The sequence below is a fragment of the Ipomoea nil genome, unplaced genomic scaffold, assembly GCF_001879475.1.
Source record: "Ipomoea nil cultivar Tokyo-kokei standard unplaced genomic scaffold, Asagao_1.1 scaffold0679, whole genome shotgun sequence".
Lineage (NCBI taxonomy): Eukaryota > Viridiplantae > Streptophyta > Magnoliopsida > Solanales > Convolvulaceae > Ipomoea > Ipomoea nil.
In genome coordinates, this window is record NW_017617107.1 from 208,411 (window position 1) to 223,824 (window position 15,414).

Sequence of the window (15,414 nt, forward strand, 5' to 3'; positions counted from 1 at the left end):
TTCTTGTGAAACATGACTTGGGTAGTGGGAATCGTGAAGTAATCGTAGAGTTTGATTGTGATGGTGTCGCCTGCGGAATTTTTCATTAGGTAATGGCTTGTTCAAAGCTTGTTAAGAATCCACCTTTTACACACAAAATTTTTTTGCATTTGCGTTTCCTTCTTCAGTTTGTAGTGTTATTTCTCATTCTTTCCTGAGAATTTATCAATTGGGGTAAATTAACTTTCTTTTTTGAGGGGAGGGGGCGGGGATGAATTTGAAGCAGTTGGTTTTTGCAGTGCATTTATTTGCATCGTATTTATTTTGCATCGTAAGAATCCACCTTTTACACACAATTTTTTTTTGCATTTGCGTTTCCTTCTTCAGTTTGTATTGTTATTTCTCATTCTTTCCTGAGAATTTATCAATTGGGGTAAATTAACTTTCTTTTTTGAGGGGAGGGGGCGGGGATGAATTTGAAGCAGTTGGTTTTTGCAGTGCATTTATTTGCATCGTATTTATTTTTCTTTAGGGAAATTCAAGTTCATTTGTCTATTTTCTGGTCAATGCTCTTTAGTTTTGTTCTTTTCTTTTTTTTTTTATTTTTTTATCCAGACTCAATTGGCTTCAAGTTTTGCATTTTAATTCTTTTCTTGTCAAAGGTCTAAAAATAATAAGTATTTTTTTTCCCAGTGTTTTCCACCTTTTCATTTAATTTTGCATTTTATTTGTATTTATTGTATAGTTCATGAGTAAAGAAAATATCTGTTCCTTTTTTGGGATAAAATTAATGGCTCTTAATGACTTTCTATTTCTCTGTTATATATATATATATATATATATATATATATATATATATATATATATATATATATTAAGCAATAAATATATGAAGACGTGACAAAATTTTCAGATACAACATTTATCAGAGAACATGAAAACCATTCTGAAGAAGCGGGGGTACACATGTTTCTTCAGCAAGAACAAAACAATCCAGTTGTTTTGTGTATATTTCTTGTATTTCTGTCCAACTGTTTCAAGGCAATAAGAAGAATCATGTTTTAGTTGCTCAATCTGTTGTATTTTACCGTTTACTATTTATGGTGTCCATAATTTTCCATTTCAGCCTTTCTTGTAATATTTTCTTTGATTTGATCATATTTGCAAACATTCCGATAGCTTAAATTCTTTTATTGCCTTTGTATCCTAAGCATTGGACTCTGCCTTGCTTTATGACGATTTATGTCTGTGTTTGTATGTACAGAAGCTTTGCTGGCTTTCACTCTTGAATGGATTCTATTCAGATGAATTCCAATACAGATTGCACTGAGCACATGGCCACTGGAAAGTCACTCCCATCAGACTCCTCTGATGCTTGTGGTGTATTTGGGGAGCCACATATCCGCCCTCGAGTTGGGGAAGAATATCAGGTTGAAATTCCACCATATCCAGAGAATAAGGCTGAAGGAACTGACTCTTGGGATTTATTTGTTGGGTTACACATACCTTTAAGGTGGGCGAATGAAGGAGGAGACACGACTAAAAAGCTGGGTGATAGTTCACAAATTGCCTCCAGTAGCAGGGGATCTGAGTCATCATCAGATATTATTGTGGAGGATGGAAAATTAAGAAATGCATCAATTGAGGAGGAACAACCAAAAGGGGGATGCCCAGAGTCCTGTTTAGTTCCAGATGATGTTCTTGATTCGTGGACTGATATTGAAAGGAAAAGTTTCCTCCTTGCTCTCTATATATTTGACAAGAACTTTGTTCATGTAAAGAGGTTTGTTCAAACTAAAAAGACCAGTGACATAATGGCATATTATTATGGGGAATTTTATGGATCTGATGAGTTCCGTAGATGGTCAGATGGTCGAAGAGTTAGAAGCCGGAAATGTGTGTATGGGCAAAAGATTTTTGTTGGATCGAGGCTTCAGGAACTGTTGTCTCGCTTATTTCCGAAAGTGTCAGCAGAAGGCCAAAGTGAACTTTTGGAGGTATTTTTTCATACTAAAGTTTGTGATGAAGGAAAATTGGCTTTCATTTTTGTACATTCTATGTCTCCATGGCCATTGATGTTTAAGTGCTTGTGTTGTATCATTGCCATCACTATATTCCTTTTTCATCTCATCACTATTTTAGAATGAGTTAGAAGTGTGAATAATTCATTTCTACTTCTAAACATGCCAGCAGAATGCCAAATCCATCAATGGGGACCTTTTAGCCAATTATGTGCTGGTGTGGCATCAATTCTATCTAAACATTCTCTCATATTATGCTAAAAGTGTGTAGAATTCATTTCTTCTTGGGGTAACAGCATGTTGATCTCACAAATTCCTGTCTGTAAGCCTTTGTCAATTGCTGTTTTAACATATATCTGCACTTCATATACTATTTTTGGAGCAACCAAATGACTCCAGTTGAGTTTTCATCATTTTGTAGTATACCTGCATTAGGAGATATAACTTATAACCTGTACTTTTCTTTTAAACTTATTATATTTGGCACTTAAGGCTTGGAATGGCTTTGTACAAGTTTCTGTTGTAAAATATGCAACGCTTTATAGATTCCAAGTAGTTTTCACTTTCTAATGTCTATAATTATTTAAATGCAATCTCAGGCTGGATTGAGAACTGACCTGCTTATTTTTTCTTCTTGATTTCTAGTGCACTGTATTTTTTTAAAATCTTCAAGCAATCCAGATCTTAAAATCATCAAAAACTGTATATTGAGGTGCAACAATTTAACATTTTGTCACTAATTACCCAAAAAAGGATTTGGTTGAATGAATGCTTTCAGTGCTTAGAATCTTCTTCTTTCTATTGAACTATGCAAGTCATGTTTTTTTATTTTAAAGCCGCCCGACTACCTTGACTAGGACCATTTAATTTATTAGTCTCTCGCTTGCCCGTGCTTTTCACTCAGGTTTTCTCCCTCATCTTATGTCATTTAGTACTTCTATCATTCTGACTACTTAATACTTGGAAGAATATGTCTAAGGTAACTAAGATAATGAAAGGTCTTATTAGGATAGGCTGCAGTTAGCTTCCTTGTATGCCTATTATTATGCCACTGTGCTTGTCTTCCTATCTTTTGAAAGCTGCTTCTGATATCTTGTAATTTTACAGATCTCCAGGACATTTGGAGAGGGAAAAATGCTTTTGGAGGAATATGTCTTTACATTGAAGCGTTTGGTTGGGATTAATGCTCTCATAGAAGCAGTTGGAATAGGCGAAGTAAAAGATCTCACAAGTATGGCCTTCGAACCCACAAGGTCCAATAATGTATTAACCATGCGTTCAGAGATACCTACTGGCAAAGCCTGCTCCTCTCTCACACCCAATGAAATTATCAAGTATCTGACTGGAGGCTATCGATTGAGCAAAGCACGGTCTAATGATTTGTTTTGGGAAGCTGTCTGGCCACTATTACTGGCAAGAGGTTGGCACTCGGAGCAACCTAAAAATATGCCCTATGGTGCTGGTAGTTCCAAGCATAGTTTGGTTTTTCTCATGCCTGGTGTTAAGAAGTTTTCTCGGAAGCTTGTCAAGGGAAACCACTATTTTGACTCCGTTACAGATGTTCTTGGTAAAGTTGCTTCTGAACCTAAATTGCTTGACCTTGATACGGAAGAAGACCGTCACGAAGAAAATGAAGGGCATCATGGAGCAAAGGTGGAAAGTGATGATCTGCCTCCGGTGAGATCCCACTCTTATCTTCAACCAAGAACTCCTAATGAATGTACTGATGACATCAAATTTACGGTTGTCGATACCAGCCTATGTGATGGTAAACCCTACAAAGTAAGAGATTTGAAAAGCTTGTCATTGGGTACTTCAAGAAAATTGTCCACTCAAACTCATTCTGAAGATAGTGGCAAGGACAGTCAGAAGGTGTCGACCGATATACCTGACTCTGTTGATACCATGTTGCTTGATCAAGCTGTGCTCATTTCTGCCGATTCAAATACAAGCTTACCTAATGGGGAAACATCTTCTGGCAGGAAAGATCTTGAAGTTGGTGCTACAAACAGGAAGATGGCTAATGTTATAAACGAAGAGGTCCATGGCAGCTGTCCTGAGAGCATTCCTGTGACCAATGCTATGAAGAATGTAGATCTTTGTGAAGACATGAAGTCAAAAAAAGTGGTGAAACCCCGCATCAGTCAGAAACTAAGGGAAGAAGATGATATAGTTCCCATCACCAAAAAGCGTCGAAGACTAACTGCTTGTAGTCGCACAGAGACAAACAATATAAGTTGTGTTTCCAGAGTGGAATTGGCGATGCCCAGTTGCTGTTCAAGTGTGCATAATATGCCTGCAACCAATGCTTTGCAGACGGGCTCCTTTCAGGATAAGATGTCATCCACCAGCTCATCAAAAAGCAGCCCTTCTGTGAGCACTGAATGTGTCCCTGTTAATAATTCGTGTCCTGCAGAAATTTCTCCTGTGGAACCTCAACCAAGGATATTGATTGACCTTAATGTGCTTCCAGTCTCACCAGATTCTGAGAATGGGCTGTCTTTAACAGAAACGACTGAAGAACAAACTGATGGCGTAAAGAAGCCTGAAAGTGACAGTGAATTGCAGGTGGTGACAGGTGTGGATAGTTCTGATCAACAACAGCCACCTAGCATGAGCTCAAGGAGACATGGCACAAGAAACCGTCCTCCAACTATGAGAGCTTTGGAAGCTTTGGCCAATGGGTTCTTGACTGTAAACAGGAGACAAAAGAATAGAGAAGCTGGCCCCGGACAAAACTTGGGGTCAAAAAGTTCAGAACAAGCCCATGGCAAAACAAAGGCTGCTGAGTTTGGCAATAACTCTGAAGTGTCCAAGCTGGGAGAAGGAACATACAATGCGTTCAGCAAATTCCAACCTCCACCAGACGGAAATGGAGGAACTACCTCAGGCCCCTGAACTTCTGAAACATGTTCCCAACTTCAGGGATTAGAATTGGTTGTGGCATGATGGTTGCTATACTGTAAGTGCTCTGAGCCTCTGATTCATCACTCATTTCTTTGTTTAATCTGCTATTATCAGGAGAGAATGTGGTATGAATACTTTGACCATTTGCAGATAGTTTGCACAAATTTTCAGACTGGGAGATAGAGACATGACCTTTCTTGGGGTGATGTATTTCGATGCAGGTATGAAATTCTTGGCCATGTTGCTCCTCTAATAAGGTGAATACAAAGAGTGAGCCATGCTGTTGCTGTATAATTTTTGTTATTATGATGTTACCGGAAGTGCCCCTCAAGGATTTCTGTCTAGTTCTCGACAACCTTCTTGTGCGAGTCTCCCCTGCTCTTCCCTTTTCTGGTGCCCTCGTTGTTGACAATGCCGTGCAACTCAAGTGCGACAACTGATTCAATCCTGGAGTTGGTCGAATTGTAAATATTATAATGCTTTTAAATTTCATCCATAGTTGGTTTGTTTGTTTGTTTGTTTGTTTGTTTGTTTGTTTGTATTTTCATGACAGTGCAGAAACCTTTTCATTTTACAGCAATTCAAATATAGTTTTCTGAGATCCCATCTCTCCCCCTCTCTATCTCTATCTCTCTCTCAATGGTTTTTGTTGTTGTTAATCCTTGTTGAAGAGATAGTTATGTGATGAAATTAATTAGTCACATGGAGAGTTACATCAGATGAGCATTGTTGATTGTTGAAGGACTCAAACCAAGTACAAGAGTCTAGTGCCTGCAATTCATGGTTGCATATTAGTTAGTGTGGTAGGTAAAGGAATATTTGGATGAGAGTGGAGCATAATTGGTATTTTAAGTATTCACAAATGATGCTAAGTCTTTTTTTTTTTTTTTTTTTTTTGTCAGACCACGAAGTATCTTGGGTAGCCGAGTAGGTTCTAACTTTAAGAGGCATCTTTAAGCCCGCACATCGCTTAAGCAATAAAGAGTGCACAGTCACTCACGTAGTCACGACAATTAAGCTAGTTAATGATACTATGTTACCAGCTTCAATTGGTACTGATTGTACTCTTACTCTCTAAGTATCAATAGATTATGCTATATATGATATTGTGAGTTATAATTCTATAAACTATATAAGAGAATGTATACAATATGTGAATATGTTATTTGATCACAAATTTTAAAAATATAAAACATCTAGATTGGAGTGTATAATATAATTAATTGAATTATAAATTCACCCTTTATGATGGGGTGTGCCGTTTTTGTCCAAAGAAATTTTTAGCTGGGTAGACTTTTACGTCATGGTGTCTAGATTGCAAGAGTCGATCCATGTCGTATGATATTACACCTAGTTTGTTTGGTAATCAATAATCTTAGGTTGTGGTCCTCAACCTTATGTCCTATGCCGCCATTCATAAGCCTTCGGTCATTGTTTGTTCTTAGAGCATCCTTAGTTTTTGTTTTTTTTTTTTTTGTTTTTTTGTTTTTTTTTTTTTTTTTTTTTTGCGATTGTTGAGGAGTTTTTGTAAGTGTGATTAGGAAAGAGAAAAAGGAGAAAAAAAAGAATAATAAAAAGAAAAAAAAGGAAAAAAATTTATTCTGCCACGAAAAAAAAAAAAAAAAAAAAAACATTACAAGTTAACGCACCTGCTGGCGCGTGCAATGGCTGGGCGCTTGTTGTGACCCACACACCTTCTTCATGCTGTTGCATTGTTTTTCTTAAACAAATTGTAGATCCCACAATAATTTTAACACTTGTAAGGAAGATGAAATGAGAAAAAACTTACTTTCACATCTGTTCAAAAACCAAACACTAGATTTTTCTTCTGAAAAAACCATCTAATATCCACACTTATGAATGCTCTTAGTCTTTGAGCTTTGATGTTCAGTTTAGTTACTTTTATTAGCAATAAATGATAAATTTTATAACAAATATGGTGAGTTTTTTGCACTTTTAGTCCCACGACTATAGTGACACTGGCAGAATTGATCCACGACTTTTGAACCTTGCAATTTTAGTCCACGACTATTGATTTTTTTGTAAAAATGGTCCTTCCGGCCACTTTTCCGTCAAAATTTCACCGGAAAAAAAAAATCTCTATTTTTAGCCGGGTTAAAATTGACATTTTACTTATCTCAAAAAATTAAAAGAAAAAAATTGATATTTAACTACATACAATATTACTGGGCTACATACTGCTGCCCCAGGCGGCGGAATACATGTACCACTCCAATGCTGCTGTCGGATAACCCAACTAGCCCGGGGAACGCCACGGCCGCTCCGCTGCTTACTGACAGCCCTGCCTGCTCCAGGAACTCCGCCGCCTGGGGCAGTAGTATGTAGCCCAGTAATATTGTATGTAGTCAAATACCAATTTTTTTAGATAAGTAAAATGTCAATTTTAACCCGGCTAAAAATGGAGAATTTTATTTTTCCGGTGAAATTTTGACTAAAAAGTGACCGGAAGGACCATTTTTGCAAAAAAATCAATAGTTGTGGACTAAAATTGCAAGGTTCAAAAGTCGTGGATCAATTCTGCCAGTGCCACTATAGTCGTGGGACTAAAAGTGCAAAAAACTCCAAATATGGTTGTAGAGATATGACATATGAACATTAGATTTAATCATTACTCCTTCTATTGATACCAAAATGTACAAGTAATAGGGGTTAACATCTTTCCAAAAGCATTTGCACTAATATTTTTCCAAGCCAATAAAAGTACACCTTTGCAAAATCTTGTTTTAAAATATACTTCACATTTTTTTTTTTTTTTGAAAACAACTTCTAAACATTTTTTTAGTGCATTCTATTGCAAGAATTGATTTTTTGAGATTAAAAAAATAATAAAGAAAAAAAAAAGCGCACATGAAATGCACGTTGCCCACTCAATAAGTCAATAGGTGCTTGCGTCGTATACACTCGGATTATTTTATTTCTTTTTATTTTTATTTAAAAAATCTTGCATTTTGTAAGATAATTCACAAACCAAATGGTTGTCATTCTTAAAACAATTTTTTTTTTTAATTGAATTGTTTTTTACAATAAATTTAAACATTTTTAATGTATTAGTATATTTTGGATAATATTTACTACTATTCAATTTTAATGATATAATATTTAAATTCAAATGTTATAAATTTTAATTAAAGTAAACATATATGGTCCGGCTCCCATGAGAATCACTCTCCAGAAGAGAATTTGTGGTTTAATCTAGATTGTTCATTTTTTTCCATCTATAGTTGGTTGTTAACCTATATTTTCTAAAATTAGCATTATTTTAGGTTGAAAAATCATTCATATTTGGCCTCTAAGGATGTATTTGTCTATAACAATAAACCTTTAATCAACAAATAAGCGCAAAATCCACACGCTACACCACCTCATTGCCATTATATGTACTATGAATCAAAATTTTTAAAATATAATCCCTTTCATTTCTGACCTCCAATTCAGGGCTTAACCATATTAATATAGAATGCACAATATTGCTCCATAGAATATGTGCAATGCACGACTTTTACTCCGAGAGTGCACAAAGGTGTATAGCAATTTGTAAGTGCATTAAATCCCTAAACCCTAAACCCTAGCCCCTAAGAGCATCCATATCAGCTTCATTTCTTTCACAGTTTTTTAAGTTACAACTAGGAAAGAGAAAGAGTGCAAGAAAAAAAAGAGAAGAAAAAAAAAAGAAAAAATCATATAAATCTGACACCTAAATCAGAAAAGTAAAAAAAAAAAAAATCACAGAAAAGCAAAAAACATGCACAGAATGAAGTGAACAAGAGAACAGTGTATTTTGCTTACTGTGCGCATTGGTTGCGCTCCACGCGCAACAATTAAGCTGCTTTCATCGTTTCTATCAAATAGCAGGACCCACAAATATGCAACATTTGCAGGAGAAATAAATCATGAATTAACACCACCCCACATCTATCTTTAAACCCCACATCTATCTTTAAACCCCACCAAAGTTATTTCCTCTGACATTATCCCAATATTATGCGCTGATATTGTTGCTCTAACTCTTAAAAACCCCACAAAATTTACCACATAGTGGACACCGATACACATCCCAACGTTCTACGATGCACCGCACTAATCTCACCAATGCACATCCCCACAATCATTATGCACCACCCACGCCAAATATCCCCAACGACCCAAAATAAAAAAGGAAGAAAATTTTTCAAATGTATAACCTCATGCTAGCAACGATACCTGATAGCACCACCAATGCATAGCTCAACAACGATGCACCTCTCCTAAAATCACGTATTTATCAACAAACATAATAAAAAAATATACTCTAACGAATGACAAAAATAAAATAAAATCAAAACAACAAAACAAAGAGAACAAACATGAAGCCATGCCAAGCAGTCATCACCAGCGCCGGAAAGAATCAAAAGAAGAACTAAGGAAAATAACTGTCCTTTCAAAAAAAAAAAAAAAAAAAAAGAAAAATGACCAAAAAAATTCCTTAAATCATGATTATAATTCTCTAAATTCAGGCAACATAATCCGTATGGAAACCACATGCAAAGAAACCATGTGAAAAAGTACCTAAATGCCCCTATATCTAAAAACATAAGGCCGTGTTTGGTAAATGGTTGTTAGCTGTTAGATGTTAGTTGATTGTGTTAACTAGAGGGTATAACTAGTCGATAACATTAGCCGTTGTAGAAAAGTGTTTGATAAATTAGCTGTTAGCTGATAGCTGTTTGGTATAATTTCTTTTTTAAAAAAGTTAATTAAAAAAGTTGTTTGGAGTAGCTTTTTGAATTTTAGCATTTTGAAGTTGCAAAAGTTAACTAACCAAACACTTATATTGATATTTTAACTAAATCAAAGAATTAATAGTGGTCAAATAAGTCAAAATTGGCCTATAGGCCAATTTTTTTACCAAACAAGACCAATTAAATCTCAATCAAAATTATATTCCTAATTTATGTCCTTATTTTTAGTGCTAATTATTTTGTACATTGTGATTTTAGAGTTGTATTATACAATTTTTTAGACAAAAGTACCTTTACCGTTATAACTTCTGTTATCTTTCCCATTACTTTTACCATTCAAATGCCTCCAACATATCTTTTCTTATATTTTTTAATGATAATAATATTTGTAGACACTATATATATATATATATATATATATATATATATATATATATATATATATATATATATATATTAGATTAATATAATAAATAGATTTTATTTCATTTAAATTTTAATTAGTAAAAATTTGTTAGTTATTTTTTAAAATATAAATATTTACCATATGTTTTTGCACATCGCGCATAGAAAAGACTAGTGTGTGTATGTGTGTGTGTGTGTGTGTGTATATATATATATATATATATATATATATATATATATATATATATATATATATATATATATATATATATATGTATGTATGGATTTTCGTGCGGGGTTTTTGTGTTGTGTGCTTATTAAGCGTCGGTCAAAAACTTTAGGTGCGTGATTTTTCTTTTTAAGGTGTGTGGTTTTCGTTCTTAAGTGCGTGATTTGTGTGCTTAAGTGCGTCAGTTGTTGAAACTTAAAGTGCGTTGACCTAAAACTTTAGGTGCATGATTTTTCTTCTTAAAGTACGTGATTTTCTTTCTAGGTGCTTTGTTTTTCTTTCTTAAAAAATATTTTAAAAAAAAATAAATTTTAATTAATTTTATAAACAATTTCATGAATTCCTTTAGATTGTCTGGAGTAAACAGGTTTTTTTTTTTTTTTTTTTTTTTTAAATAATAATAATTCGAGCTATTAATCTAAACTTGATCAATCACTGAGATTTAATCCCATTTTTTATCTGAGAGATTTGGTCGACTCAGATATAATGATTATATTTAGTTTGCGGATACCTTTTGGGACGGTATAAATGCGACGATACCACCTCAAACCGTCTACGTGGAGAAGTATTGTATCTGTCGTTCTTTGTTGAAGCACCTTCTTCACTTTGAGATTTTCGCAACTAATTTTCTGCAAAAACAATTTTGAAAAAAAGCACAGAAATAGAAAATAATCCATCTTCGTTTGGTATTGAAGAAAATGCAACATTAAGATTCAAGGCTAGGAGTATAATTATAGTAGTGCATACATACGAATTGGAATATATAGATTATTACAGAGAGAGAAAGGGAGCAGATGGGGCAGGCATTTCGTCGAGCAGCTGGAAGGATCGGAAGCTCCGGAATGGAAACTTCGTCGTCGCAGCTGAAGAAGCCCATTGAGAGACCGCCACCCCCGCCGCCGGAAATTATATCCGCCCAAAATGTCGGCACCGGAGCTGGTAAGTGCCAAAAACCAAATAGCTTTAATGAATTTAATGCTTTATCTTGACATTTGAATTTTCAAGATTCAATTTTGGTTAAGATTCTTCAAATATTAATTTCACATTAAAATGATTTCAATGCTGTATGTGACAATCGATTTAGCTGAAATTGAGTTGCAGATTCTTCTTCTTCTTCTTCTTCTTCTTCTTCTTCTTCATTCTCAGACTCATACTAAGAATCAATAAAGCATTGGAAATTAATGAAACATGTTTAAGATTAAACACTTTTCTGGTGTAAGAAAAGTTTCATAATCTTAAACGTGTTTCATTAATTTCCAATGCTTTATTGATTCTCAGTGTGAGTCTGCGAGAATGAAGAAGAAGAAGAAGAAAATTTTGATAACTTAAGCGAAAGGGGCAGTATATTGGAGCTCCTCACAGTAAGACTTACCAACAGAACAGACCTAATTGAGCACATCTGTCAATCTAAATATCTAATCCATTCTTTCCCTCATAAGCCTGTAACTGAAATCATCACTCACTTTGATCTCCCAGCTTGACTATGAGTGTTCCATGCTGCTACAATCATGTAGGAATAGGTACACTAGTCTCATTTGAGTTCAACTAATTTGTAGTTGACGAACTCCATCATTTACATGACTATGATATGTGTGTTAAATCCAAATGTAGATCCCATCTCATCCTGAACAAAAGAGCCAATCAATTCTGCCATTCTTAATTTCTTCTAGAATCCTGCATATGAGCAAGAAACATGAGTAATTTCTAGGAATAGACAGAACTTCTCTGATGTATTCGGTTGTTTCAAGTTTCACTTCTACTGCAAATTTTTTTTTGTTCAGTTAGACAAGAATGCTATTATAACCATACATGTGTAATTTCTTCTCTCATTTTAGAGAGCACTCCAAAAGTTAATCCCAAAAGTGTCCTTGAAGAACGTGATCCACAGTTTGATGTGATGCTTAGTCAAATGGTTGGTAGAATCCGTGCTAAGCCTGGAGGGAAACTTGAAATGGGTGAGGTGAGTTTATATATGTAATATAGTATAATTTGTGATTTGCCAATGTTGCTGGTGATTTTTGCTTTCTCTGGATATGTGCTGATATTGCTTTATTGAGTTTTGTCATGGTTTTTCTGGCACTTTGCAAATGATTCATTTGGATTTGATTCGTCACTTTGTCTATACTCATAAGTAGTTAGAGTAAAATGTGACGTAAACTAAATTCTTGGCAAATCTAAACTGAACCAAATAAATTGGGAATGTAAAAAATTCCTTTAATAGACTCCACTTACTTTGCAATTTTTATGTGGGGGGAATTTTATCTGATGATGGTAATGCATGCATCTGCCACCCAATTCCCTTCTTCTTCCTTCAAATCAGTTTAAGAAGCTAGAATCTCAAAGTTCACTAATAAATTCAATATATGCATTTTATGTAGTCATTGGGATAATGCAATGCTACCTATGTTGTGGCATCTCGGTTTCTTCTCCAAACACTTCCTGTACCACTGTCCTTAATACTGCTAATTGGACCCCTCTGTTTTTAGAACAGTGGCCCCAGCCCCCAAGTCAGTCCCCAACACCGTATCTTCAAACGCTTAACCATGCACTTTTGATCCTCGTGTTATTAGGAACCCTTTGTTAGGCATGGGCCTCTTTAGGTTCCATATATGCCTATGTTGTGGAGCATTGGCTCATCTACCATGCTTGTGTGAATGCCATAGCATCTTGGAACAGGACTTTGGTACTAGAAAAACATTTACTCTGTACTAAAGGTGTTTTGCAAATTGCAACAATTGAATCTCTTAGATGGCGCCAAGGACCTTGTGGTCCACTGGCACCAAGTTGTTCCCCTATGTGGGAGGTTGTGAGTTCGAGCCTTAGTGGAGGCAGACTATTGTGCTTCAGTAGGTTGAGAAAGTAATTATAAACAGATACTACATTGTAACAGAGTCAGTAGTACTCAAAAAAAAAAATAAATAAAAAATTCTCTTAGATGACAGTGTCAATTTGGTGTAGTTGGTCAGCAAAGATTTTGCATCTTACCATGAAACAAGTTGCACTCTGATTTCCTTACATGTACATTTACTGTCGGTCCAAAAGCCAGATTGGCCATGTTTATAAATTAGCTGGTGCTTAATGATACTTACTGTTATATCAACTTGGTCAATTTCTAATGTCAGGCTACCATGACAGGGATCGGTTGTGGAAAACTATGATAGGCCTTTACCAAAGCTAAGGAATACAACAACAGAGTCTAGCAGATACGAGGGAAGGCCGGCGCCTCCAGGAACCTTAAACGTAGCGCAGTTACGACAAATCATAGTGTTGTATCAAGGCAAATCAGATGAGCATGAAGGGCCTATGGATGTCAACCAAATAGCTAACAAGTTCCGAATCGACGTTTCTCAAGTCCAAAGCATCGTCCAGTTTGTGTCACTGCCTCCTGAGGACACCAAAGAGCAGAAGAAGTTCTGATTTAGTTTTTGCAAAATACTCTCATCACAATTTTGCAATCAGAGATCACATTGTTACTAATAATCACAAAGCTTTTAGTGTATGTGAACACTAACACTGTTTTGACTTTATATTAATGCAAATGAGTCTAGTGTTTGTGGATTATGTATTACTAGTAATACTCTCAGGTCTTGTAATCCAATCTTGATCCTTCCCCCCAGTTGATTCACCAAGAATGGTGAAAATGGCAAATATTTTTTTCACATTGCAAAGTGAATGTAATTGAAAAATGTGTTCCATTCGAACGCATAACATTTTACCAGTTCCGATATCAAATTAAACTAAATGATGTGTTTTACTTTAAATAAAAGTTTAAGTTAATAGTGAGGTTACAGATTTATTATTTTATATATTCTATGCTCAACAAATATTGATTATACGGTGATGATTGTTTATCACATTTTGATGTTTGTTGCAATCATTAATTTCTGCCACCACCAACAACGTGAGCCAAGTCTCATGATATATGAGTGATCATGGTTTAAACATGATTTGGTTTCAAATTCAAACCAACTATTCAAGTTAGAGGAAGATCTTAGGCACGAGCTTTAAGGTTATGATTCTAGTCTAAGTAAATCTTTTATATAAATGTAGTAAAAAGTTTTAAGGGTTAGCGTTTTCACGTTTTGAAAACGTTTTATTTTATAAATTTTTGAAAAACTCGATAAAACCTTTCAAGATAAACAATTAATATGTATACATGTTTAAAGAATATGCACTTTTATACTTCTCTTATATTTGTATGTTTTTTCGCGTTTTGTATTCTGCATTTTATATTTGTATATTTCTTTTGCGTTTTGTATTCTGTATTCTATATTTGTATGTTTCCATCGCGCTTTGTATACTCCTTATACTTCCATTTTTCCCATTTTGGTGCTACCTTGTTCCACAAGGCATAAAAAAAATAAAAATAAAAAATTGTATTCATTCTAATAAAGTACTAAGATTGTTTTATAATTAGAAAATTTAGAGGACCGTATTGTTTCATCTCTATAGAGAGATGAAGCCACTTCGTTGCGAGATAGCTAGATTGTTTTGTTTTTATTATTCTTTTTGGAGAAATGTTTTTTTTTTCTTTTATAGAGAAAATAGAAAAAAAAAAAATTGCTACTATAATTTTACAAAACCTAAAAGAGAAATGAGGATATCACGTCCTGCCAAAAGAAGAAAAAAGCATGATGTGGCGAAACAATTCCCGTACGTGTACTCCGTAATATTTCAACGGCATTACTTATAAAATATTAGATAATTAAAACGAAATGCCATGCCCCTAAAAGTGATTGTTTGTAAATAAAATTGAAGCTAAGCATGAGCTTCTGTTAAGAATAGTGACGTTTTGGTTTAACTAGAAAACTAACAGACACTCACACAATCAACATGAAAGCCCTCTCTTGCACATTACGTACAAAGATGTTCCCTTCAACTCGAAAAAATAAGCGTAGAACGTGAGTAAACACAATACAGATCCCAAATATATGGTGAAAGTGTTTGGTAAATAATTGTTAGCTGATTAAAATTAGTGAATTTGATTAGTTAATAACATTAACTAATTATAGAAAGATGTTTGGTAAATTAACTATTAATTGATAGCTGATTACATGCAAAATAACTTCCTCAAAAAACTAATCAAAAAAAGCTACATTGAACAGCTTTTTGAATTTTGGCATTTTGAAGCAAT

The 15,414-nt window shown here is 34.6% G+C and overlaps 2 protein-coding genes across 9 annotated transcripts in view; both read left to right on the forward strand.

The window, feature by feature from the left end:
• Positions 1-5,511, forward strand: part of LOC109174961 — a 14,238-nt gene extending 8,727 nt beyond the window's left edge. For 4 of the 8 annotated variants that reach the window (XM_019324209.1, XM_019324207.1, XM_019324206.1 and 1 more), the window contains 3 exons: positions 1,244-1,976; positions 3,108-4,962; positions 5,058-5,511. In XM_019324209.1, the coding sequence (XP_019179754.1) occupies positions 1,269-1,976; positions 3,108-4,898 (2,499 nt within the window). In that variant the 5' untranslated portion in view covers positions 1,244-1,268 and the 3' untranslated portion in view covers positions 4,899-4,962; positions 5,058-5,511. Of the gene's footprint in view, positions 1-25; positions 90-1,243; positions 1,977-3,107; positions 4,963-5,057 lie in introns of all 8 variants that reach the window. The other 4 variants (XM_019324204.1, XM_019324203.1, XM_019324208.1 and 1 more) reach the window with 2 other exon arrangements.
• Positions 5,512-10,825: 5,314 nt separating this feature from the next.
• Positions 10,826-13,985, forward strand: LOC109174971. The gene is made up of 3 exons (XM_019324220.1): positions 10,826-11,219; positions 12,116-12,240; positions 13,416-13,985. The coding sequence occupies exons 1-3, from the start codon at positions 11,075-11,077 to the stop codon at positions 13,695-13,697; spliced, it is 552 nt and encodes a 183-aa protein (XP_019179765.1). The 5' UTR covers positions 10,826-11,074; the 3' UTR covers positions 13,698-13,985.
• The last annotated feature ends 1,429 nt before the right edge of the window (positions 13,986-15,414 follow it).